General features: G+C 36.2%; 1 protein-coding gene across 1 annotated transcript in view; it reads right to left on the reverse strand.

Moving 5' to 3' along the window:
• Positions 1-4534: 4534 nt before the first annotated feature.
• Positions 4535-11409, reverse strand: part of LOC144959063 (tRNA wybutosine-synthesizing protein 5-like) — a 297326-nt gene continuing 290451 nt past the window's right edge. The window contains exon 6 of the mRNA XM_078891433.1: positions 4535-5124. Coding sequence (XP_078747559.1) covers positions 4585-5124 — 540 coding nt within the window. The 3' untranslated portion in view covers positions 4535-4584. The remainder of the gene's footprint in view (positions 5125-11409) is intronic.

Consider the following 11409-nt stretch of genomic DNA (forward strand, 5'->3'; position numbering starts at 1 on the left):
CATTGTAATGAATGTTGACTTGAATATGCTTGAATTAAACAGTGATTTGAAAAAAAATAAATGAATAAAACGGTTTGATTTGAGAAATGGAAGACATTGGAAAATAAAGGGACAGTTGAATAAATTACCCAACTTAAGGGGCTGGGTTTATGTCCTCTCTTTGGTTTAAGTCAAATTTCCTATCAATTAAAATGAACTTTGTAATTGATTTTACATCAAATCAAATACAGATCAGAAAGTCATGTGCCGACGTTATCTACATGAGAAAAATATCTTTTATGGGAACATTGTTTCATATTTTGAAGGTTTATTATCACAAATAAGTAACAACTTTTTCAAAGATCACTGAAGCTGACTTACGTGACTACATTATGTCGTCTCCAACTAAAAGTTGTGCCTGTACCACGTAAATATTACCATGTTAATAGAATGCATCGATGTAAATTTAAAACCATTTACATGAATAATTCGTTGCGGTCAAAGTTGCTCATACCAAACCACTTTAAAAAACCCCTCATTTAGATAAAGAAAATTTTCAAAACTATCGCCATGTTTCTTATCATCCTATTCTCTCTAAAATCTTGGAAAACTTGTTTTGGAACAATTACTGTCTCATCTTAAAAATTATTGTCTTGAAGAAAAAGTTCAATTGGCTTATAGGCAACATCATTCGACGGAAACTGCACTTGTTAGGCTTATTAATTATCTTCTATCTGGTAGAGACAATGGCTCTTGTTCTTTGCTGAATTTGCCTGATCTATTTTTCGCTTTTGACACGATCAATCACAATCTTTTCATCAAACGTCATGATATTATTTATGGCGTATCTGGTGCAGCGCTTGATTAGTTTAGGTCATATATGTTTACTCGTAAACAGATTATTATGGTTCATAAATATAGATCTGGGAAAATGATTCTTGATTGTGGGCCCCCCCCCCCCTTCACAGAGGGTTCAGTACTTGGACACGTTCTTTTTATTTTGTATGTTGACCTTCTAAAATCATCACATGTTTTGGTCTGTCTTTAAAAGAAAATAAAAAAAATGAGCTTTATATAGCGCAATATCCACTAAATGTGCTCAAAGCGCTTTACATGGGGTCCCTGGTCAACAGCAACATTTAACATGTAGGACGGGAAATGGCGATATTACATTTTTAAGGACAAAGACAACGCTGTTTACGGCCAGATACTCATTTTACATGCGAGTACGGTGACAAAATGTGAGTAAAGAGCCTTTTTCAAGGACTCAACTATGCGCCGAGCGCGAGGCTTGAACCCAGGATCTTCCGATCCGAAAGCGAGTGTCATACCACTAGACCACATAGTCGCACGTCTTACCATTAATACGCTGATGATCTTCAGTCGTACTGCGTCTCCATTACGAGTAATTTACAAGGAGTTTTAGTAAGAAGTGTATCCAAAGACTTAAGAAATGAATGAATGAGACAGACTGAAACTGAATGATGATATGACGGGGGTTCTCTATGTGAGGAACAGGAAGTGGAAAAATGAATCAGATTTGGAGCTGGGGGATGCTTCCGTTCACACTGTTTACAAAATGAAAAACCTTGGCAATTTCTTAGACTCTGGACTGTTGATGCAGCATCAGGTTAATAATTTGATTATATCTCTCTTTTTCCAATTAAAAAGGATTGCTTCCATTTGACGGTTCATATCTGAGTATGTGACGAAATATCTGGTTCTGTCCCGTATGCTATCGAAATTTGATTATTGTTTTGCTTTGTATTGCTCTGTTGTTTGGCTTTTCTCAACATAATCTGAGACGTTTTCAGATTGTCGAGAACAGCACTGCTAGACTAGTATTCATGAAGCGTAGATGTTTTTCTGTCAGACCTCTGCTTCATGACCTGCATTGGCCGCCTGTTAAGAAAAGGATTGAATTCAAAGCTTGTGTTTTAGTGTATTGTTGTCTTAAAAGTACTGTCCTTCCTACTTCTCGGAACTAATTTAAATATATTCAAAACCACGCCCCTTACGGTCCACCAAACTGATTGTCCCCAGAATACACAAAAACGCAGGAGTTAGATCTTGTTCGCACTTCGGACCCTCTGTTTGGAACGCCTTACTACACAACATTTTTTAAAAGGAATATTTGTCTATTTTTAAACGTTCGCTGAAAATTTATCTCTTTCGATTTTAGTAAATGATATGTGAAACAAGATATGTCTGGTTTTTCTTCTTCTTCTTCTTCTTCTTCTTCTTCTTCTTCTTCTTCTTCTTCTTCTTCTTCTTCTTCTTCTTCTTCTTCTTCTTCTTCTTCTTCTTCTTCTTCTTCTTCTTCTTCTTCTTCTTCTTCTTTTTCTTCTTCTTTTTCTTCTTCTTAGTACTAGCATTAGTATAAGTATTAGTAATAGTATTATTATTATTATTATTATTATTATTATTATTATTATTATTATTATTATTATTATTATTATTATTATTATTATTATTATTATTATTATTATTATTATTATTATTATTATTATTATTATTATTATTATTATTACTATTATTATTATCATTATCATCATCATCATCATCATCATCATCATCATCATCATCATCATCATCATCATCATCATCATCATCATCATCATCATCATCATCATCATCATCATCATCTTCATTATCATCACCATCATTATCATTATTATTATTATTATTATTATTATTATTATTATTATTATTATTATTATTATTATTATTATTATTATTATTATTATTATTATTATTATTATCATCAAATATTAATTGAACTGATAAAAAAAATGTCCTGATTGTCATGAAATTTTGCACACCTAATGTTATTTATCTTCTTGGTCCCCAGCTAAAGAAGTACATTTCTGTCAACTCTCCTTGACCTTGAAAAGTCCTTCAAAGTAAAATATTTTGAATTTAATTTTAATCCAGTCTTTGTCATGGTCTAATGAGTGCTCAAGAGCTAACTCGACTACATTTATAAAATAGAGATGTGACAAATAAGGCCCCAAGAACTTACTAGCTACTTTTGAAATAAAGAACAAATGACGAATTGATTTAAGATGATGAGCATATAGAATGATACATTTGAATAAGATGAACGTTTTTATAAATAAATCATGATCACAGTTACAAATTATACATGACAATGTTACATAACATTTGTGATCTTGAGGATAAAGTTATATGGACTTGTGAGGTCCTACTTTCAGACAAAGGACATATGAATTGACATCCTGACTCAACAATCCTCACAGTTGCTGGCAAAGATGAACAATGAAGCTCCGGCGTCTTGATAGTGGAATCAAATAATGGAGTTTTCCACCAGGTCCCGATAGTCAGATATAAATCTTTATGGAGTTTTCCACGAAGTCCCGATAGCAAGGTATAAATCTTTAAAATACAAGTGATATCAGGAGTGGAGTGGTCTGGCCGTCAATGCAAATGTTTTTGAGAGAAGTGTGTGAGTAAGATAGAATCAATCAGCTTTTATAATATGTAGCTACGTGACACAAGGTAGAATGAAAAGTATCCACTAATTAGAAATGAATTCAAAGAGAAGGCTACTAAAGGAATGATAATCTAATATTAGAAGTTAAAGTTTTTTTAAGCCTACCGAAATATAACGAGTGAGATGAACTCCGGTCTTATTAAAATAAAACTGTAATAAAATAAATGTGAATCATCGTTATGTGACAATCTTCAAAACACGTTTCTGTGTAATCTATCTTCAATGTAAGGAACATGACAAAATCTTGGAGGACAAGTGGAGTAAGTGGGAAGGGTGTGTCCAAATTTCTAATCCTTGATTATCTGCTACTGCTGTTGACATTGAGTCATGATATTACGGCAAAAGCAGAAATCCATTTGAATGTTTCTCTGAATCAAATTGACAGAATAATTGCAGCCCCAGATTTCATCCACTGTCACCAATCTGTCAAAAATAGTTTTTACAAACTCTGGGAGAATTTAATAACAGTGTTTTTTCTTTCATTTTTCATTTGCTATAGCCTCATTTTGACAGAACTGGATTTCTGGTTTGTGTACATTGGTTCGGAATACCCAAAGGTACAAATCCGAAAGTTATATTTTTTATTATAATTTAATCTTATGAGAAACAAAATTCCATGAAAATCTATCGATTCCTTCATTGTCAGGGCAATTAATTCGTATTATCTGATAAATTCTAGTAGAAAATAATAGCAAATTCGTGTTTTCTTATTCTGAACAGAAAAAATGTATCCGAATTGCAAAGTAATTGAAATATTTTTTTCGATTAAGTGTGCCATAGGAATTTAAAAGAGAGAAATTTTGCTAACAAGACTGCCAATGCAGGAGGAAAAAAATATTTAACATTTACGCACAACAAACAGAATGAAAGATTTCTGGGTGCTGAACTCCAGTAAAAAGACACGGTGTAGGCTACATACTTTTTTCTATTCAGCGGGTGATTGGAAAGTATACTGCTGGCTTATAACATACTGGATTCCGTAAATATACGGAGAATTGTCAACTTTGTACTAAATAACGAACTCATCAGAAACAGAATAGATGTGTTTTCATCTTGCATTTAATTCAATAAACGAAACAAAAGGTACCTAATCATCTGAGAGATCTTAACTTTATGGTGTTGACAACTCGGTCTGTAAGGTCATCCCAAACCTTGATATGATTTTGACCAAACTCTGAAACCGTTATAAACCCATCGCCATTGCTGTCCAGTTGTTCCAAACTAACCATAAACATTTCTTCTCCATTCTTGTCTACATTAAGTTCAGTGCCGATTTCATGGATGAGAAACTGTGGTTCTGATCTTATAATTTCCTTCAATTTTTCCAAACTGACTCCTTCATCTGCTTTATCTGGAGGCGTTTGGGACATTTTCTGTTGTAATTTTAAGCGATGTAACTCTCGCTGAAAAATATAGACGGCGTCAGAATGTTCATTTTCAATCTGCATTAAAATTAAACTCTTAGTTTCATCTTCTTTAGATATTTCCTTTCGGAACAGGTAATGGGAATATGTATTTTTGCAGTGGCACCAATCATCGCGGTTTATTGGTTTGGTTTCTAGAAAAATATCCCTTGTGGCCTGGTGTAGAAACCACTGATTGACGGCCAGGTTGCTTCCTGTTGATCGCACCTGTTTGAATTCAAAAGAGATCGGAGAGTTAATTACAACGACAAATGTTCTAAGAGGGATACTCAATGGCAGACATGTCTACAAAGAACAATGGATAAGAATACCACGTTTTTATTAACGAAATTTTAATGTAAAGCGACACTGAAAAACTATTTTTTTAGACAATTGAAAAAAAAATAATTATAAGTTATTAGTATGAAATACTGTGATTATTGATTTTTATGAAAAAAAAGAAAGAAAAATATTATTTGTACAGTCTTACACGTAACTTCCAAGTATACGTTATATATAAACTGAAATAGACCAACATTCTGCATTTTTAGTCAGGGAAATAATTCGACTACATAATCAAAATATAACTAGAATTTTGATTGAAATATTCTGTGAGTAATGTGACTCATATAAATAAAGACAACACAATAAACATAACTGCCACGAGAGTACACCCAATGTAGCAATGACAATGAAAATTTTTGTTTTCTATTTTTGTAGGCATTATTCTACTCTTAAATCAAAACCCTATCTCCATTGAGTAAAAATCTTTTTGAATTTTGAAAATCCATTCATAAATTGAAAAAAAGTTATGCATTTTCAAATGTGTCAATTACTTGTATGACCCCTAAGAGAGAAAAAACTTGGATAACATGGGAGGCTTTTTCTCCGTTTTTTCAGGTTTGTGGCTGTATCTCGCTTAATACGTGGAATTAGAGATTGAAACTTGGCAATTTCATGGCAAAATTATCAGAAAACATTCTGAAGGCTTTAGAACAGTTCTAACTTGTATAGGTTTAGAGCTGTATGGCTAGGGTCAACCACAATTTTGTCTACAAATATACATATTGATCACTCAGAACTTTTCCGAAGTGAAAATATGTGTCTACTAGAACCCATACAAATGATACTAAAATGCCTACTAAATCATTATCAATCAAAAACGTCCCACGAGACCATGGCTAATGTTATTTCTAGTATTTATTTTAGATAGATAGATAGATAGATAGATAGATAGATAGATAGATAGATAGAGAATGATAGAGAGAGAAAGAGAGAGAGAGAGAAAGGGAGAAAGAAAGAAAGAAAGAGAGAGAGAGAGAGAGAGAGAGAGAGAGAGAGAGACAGAGAGAGAGAGATAGAGAGAGAGAGGGGTATGTGTTAATCCACTGTGAGGAAAAAAGAAATTGGACAAGTCTATTTCAAAGTGGAGACAGAGTGTAAAAAAGTCGAATTATCCACTGATTATTAAAACTACATGCAGTAGTTGACGATTTTAACACCCCTATTACATAACAATGAAAAAAAAATAACTTTAAAAAGCGTGCGATAGTTTGTGTTCCCAGACGGCACGAGCAGATCTGCCAAATGGCCTCGCGTGCGGCCAAATATATAATTTTGTTTCTTATATTAAATTTTATTCATATAATTTTTGCCGCAGTGACATTTATCTTAGTCTATTCATTTTTTGTTTGTTAAAATTCAATTCGTTTTAAAGGGATCAGTCTCAATGGTGAAAGCCATATAATGATTTTCTATTAAAGTCGACTTTAGTCAGGTGAAAGTCTGGCCATCTGGCAGCCTTGCCTCGCTGACGTCATTTTCGTGTCGCGAGATGGGGGAGGGGGGCACAATGGCTGTCTCCTCTTTTCACTCATCGCTAATCATAATCCAATGAAATTTTAAACATAAATAGAAGAAAAGTGCATATATAACCTTAGCAAAATCTCTTCTCTTGGTAGTTTTAGAAATATTTTACTCCAAAGAGTAAACATCTGTTTTTAACGGTCTTCTAGTAATTGCACAAGTTTTGTCGCTTGACATAATCTAAAATGACATATTTTCTAACTATGTGCCAACTTTCAGTCATCTTCATCGATAAACATCGTCGTAATTATTTTTTTAAAAATAGCATACACGCAATTCGAGTCATTTCGACACACAAATCGACACTCAAGGATATCACTAAGATAGTCATTGCTACCTAATGGATCACCGCCTTGTCGTTGGTGCAGTTGCTTGAGGCATATCCTGGGGCAAAGCTGAAATTCTGATTGACCGTCATGAGACCATTCCTGACGTCGAGCTGGACGCGGGTGCCATGTACCACCCGCCAATATATGTGATTAAATGACGATCCATCCTGGTGCCCGGATGGCTTCGATCATCTTGGGATCCACACATTGTATTATGATTACGTCCATGTCCAATTCTCAATAGCGAGGCGGTCTAACCAAAATTGCTGCATTCGCGTTGTCATAGTCGCCGGCACACACGACAATTCAGGGAGCTTCCCAACACAATTTTAGCTGGAAAATGCGATATAGGGTCGGAAAGACGCATATTTTGTACCTCAATACCAAGAGCCAGAGTATGGCAAAAATAAACTTTAATCAAAGCTACTGGCGGTCATAGCGTTAACATTCTCCTGTTACATGAGACTCATCTTTATCCAGGCCCGCAATTTTCTTGATTCCAGATCCCAGGCTATATGGTGGTCCAACGAGAGGCTCATGGGAGCGTTTACACTAAAGAGCCGACGAAGATAAGGTCATTGAGAGTGTCACGGATAGCAATGAGATGGATAATATTTCCATGAAGACGAGCGGGATGAATTTGCACAACATCTATAAACCACCAAAAGCGACTTGGACTATACCACCGGCCAGAGTGGTTCGCCATCCTTCCATTACTCTGGGAGATTTGATAGCCACACCCAAGAGTGCGGCTACCCAGGCTGCAACAAGGTAGATAAACAACTCCGATCATGGATGGACTGTAACGATCTGCACCTTGTATACGATCCTACAGCCAAGGGTACTCCTTACATCACCCTCGTGACGAAAGGAGCAAACAGAGTAACGTTTCAGGTTTAAAGGACATTCTTTGTTGACTTCCTGCATGGCCAGTACCGGTCAATACTTGTCACAGCTGGGGAGACAATAACGAGGACGGAGTCTTTCCCACTCTGCAAATGGAATTTCAGGAAGGGTAACTGGGAGGAATTTACCTCCTAGCAAGTCTGCCCAACTATTCCGAAAACATAACCAGATATAATTTTTTGCTGGTTGAGAGCGCGCATCGCTCCATTCCACAGAGCAAACGGAAATTTTACACCCCTTGCTGGACGGAAGAGTCGGAAAAGCTGTACAAGTTGTACCAACAGTCCCAGACCCAGGACATAAGCAATAGATTACATCAGTCTCTGACAGAAGGAAGGAGGCAACGGTGGTAGGAGGCCGTGGAAAATCTCAATTTTACACACTCTAGCCGCCACGCTTGGCTATTGACAAATAAATTCGATCCCGATCGGAATTTTGAAAGGACTGCACAGGAATCCTAGCCAGACAAATTGCCAAGTATATATGAAGGACCGTTGCAAATGGGTCCCAAATCAATCTTTCGAGCGTGGTATCCGCAAAATATACCATATAGTTTGTGACTCACTAATTATGGACAAAGAGTCGGACTGACAGTCCCATTCAGTCCCAGAGATGTGGGTGCAGCCACTAACAATGTTAAGATCGGAAAAGCAACTGGGATGGATGACATATATCCTTATATGATGAGGTGGGCTAATGAGACGGCCTGGTTGGGCGAGGCAATATCCGACGTTCTTGCTAAAGGGAAGTTTTCACAAGTGTGGAAGTACGCTAAGATAGTTGCCATCCTGGGGCCAGGGAAACTGGAGAAGAAGACTGAAAATTCCTGACCCTTATCACTTTTGAGCTGCTTATACAAAAATTTTAGAGCGTGTGCTTTTGAAGCAACGGGTACCGGTCCTCGAAGCAGCCGTGCCACCCGATCGGATGGGCTTCAGGGACTGTGGGTGCACAACTTGTAACTAAGCAGAGCATTTCCTTTACAGAGCATATTGAAGTAGGCTTTGAACGGAAACAGCATAGACCTATCTCGGCCTATAAAAGGGTCTTGTGTGGAGGGCTAATGCTGAAGCTTTTCTCTTCTATCCTTGAGGAAACTCTATTACACGTCAATCTAAGAGAAGCCACAAGTAAATTTAGGAAACTTATGAATGAATTCCATCAGGGATCTGTTCTATCACCAGTGAAGTATAATGCCTAAATTAGTCTCATGCAACACTTCCTCCCTGGGGCTTGGCTCTCGTTAATAATAGTAGTAATAATAATAATAATAATAATAATAATAATAATAATAATAATAATAATAATAATAATAATAATAATAATAATAATAATAATAATAATAAAATAATAATAATAATAATAATAATGAATACTATTTATATTGCGCCTGATCCTCTGTAAAATAAAGCTCTAGGCGCAAAAAAGATAATATCAATCCATTCAAATTTCTCTTTCTCTATCTATCTATCTATCTATCTATCTATCTATCTATCTATCTATCTATCTATCTATCTATCTATCTATCTCTTTTTCTCTCTCTATCTATCTATCTCTTTCGCTCTCTCGTTTTCTCTTTCTCTATCTCTTTCTCTCTCACACATACAAACACACACACACACACACGGACACACACTGTCTCTCTCTCTCTGTCTCTCTCTCTCTGTCTCTCTCTCTCTCTCTCTCGCTCTCTCCCTCTCGCTATATATCTCTCTTTCTCTCTTTTTCTCACAAACATACACACACACACACACACACGCACACATACAAACACAAACCTTCCACCATCAAACTATCCGCCTATTTAACATATATATATTCATGCGTAATCATGTGATCATCGTCTGCTCAAATAAAATAACTAATAAATTCAGAATTCTCGAAATAAATAAAATTTTAGGTGCTTCCTGAAAGCGAGTTCAGTTGGGACGTCACGAAGAGATAAGGGGAGATTGTTCCAGAAAGTCGGTGCAAAGTGACTAAAGGATCTATCAAAACGTTTTTTACCATTTTTTGGCACTTAACCAGACCATAATCACCTGATCTCAATGCACGGGGCGGAACGTATGGATCCGTGAAAACATTCAAAACACATGGCCCCAACCTTAAAGAGCACCCTGACCCTAATGGGAAGCCAGTGTAAAGTTAAAAGCATTGGAGTCTTGTGTTCTCTCTTATTTCTTCTTAAAACTATTCTAGCAGCTCGATTTTGAAATCGCTGCAGATTATCAAGTAAGAAACATAAGGAATTAGACGGGAGTGAATTACAATAGTCTAAACGAATAAAAACAACAGCAGACACTAGAGTCTTTGAGGAATTTGATTTTTAACTGCCGAAAGTTACCCAATACGGTTTATTTCACAATAAAGTGCTTTGCAAAGTTGTGTCACATGATATTCCATGGACAGATCAATGCTGAAATAAATGACCAGGTTTCTGGCGGTTTTAGAAAATGTTGTTTTCACATCATGAATACAAATCGAAAGGCCTTATTCACAAATGTTATTTTAGGATTATATAATAAGAGTTCTGTTTTCACATCTTTCATTTTCAGTGTTTTAACTACCGCCCAGTTGTCCAATGCAGTTCTCCACCGATTTCAGTAACCCTTTAATTTCGTTTGTTTTTGCAGATTGGTATAGCTGGGTGTATTCAGGTAACATATGGTACGTGACATCGTGATGATTTACAACACTTCCCAATGGTTGTGTGTATAAAGTATAGAGAATGGAACCCAGAACAGATCCCAGGGGCACACCAAAGTCAACCGCAAATTTATTCGATTTTATTCCTTTTACTTGAATTGTGCTGTTCCACACAATCCAAACGTTTTGGAGAGACGCTCGACTAGAATGGAATGGTCTATAGTGTCGAACGCCGCACTTTGATCTAGGATGGCCAAAACAGAAACCTAACTCATGTTAGACTCACAAGGTCGTTTTGAATTTTTAGAAGGCAGTTTCAGTAGTGTGATGTTGGACAATTGGAGATTTTATCATTCAAATAAGCACGCTTTGCGTTAGTAATCAGCGTGTGTATTTTTTACTTCGTTCCCTGCATAAATCTTTATGTATGGAAAGACCAGGTGATCTCCATAGTCGTTCTGCATGCCTTCTCTCGGATTTGGACTCTTTTATAGCAATGTTCATCAACGGAACCGATGGTCGATTCGTGACTGTCCTTGTTGTTGTTGTTGGAGCATGACGCTCTAGGAGCTCAGAGAGCTTCTCATTGTATTGGATTGCAGTCTGGTTTTTGATATCTGCAAAACACTCTCGACATTTCCCTATCCAGACTGTCCTTGTTGATCTTTCTCAAATTTTTAGAAGAATCTTTCCTCTGAAAGAGAGTGGACGTGTCAGATTGACCACGAAAGCAATGACGTAATGATCTGACAGTCAATAATAAGTC

This window comes from Berghia stephanieae, chromosome 13 (assembly GCF_034508935.2).
Source record: "Berghia stephanieae isolate SIO BIC M18660-M18661 chromosome 13, UCSD_Bste_1.3, whole genome shotgun sequence".
Classification (NCBI taxonomy): Eukaryota; Metazoa; Mollusca; class Gastropoda; order Nudibranchia; family Aeolidiidae; genus Berghia; species Berghia stephanieae.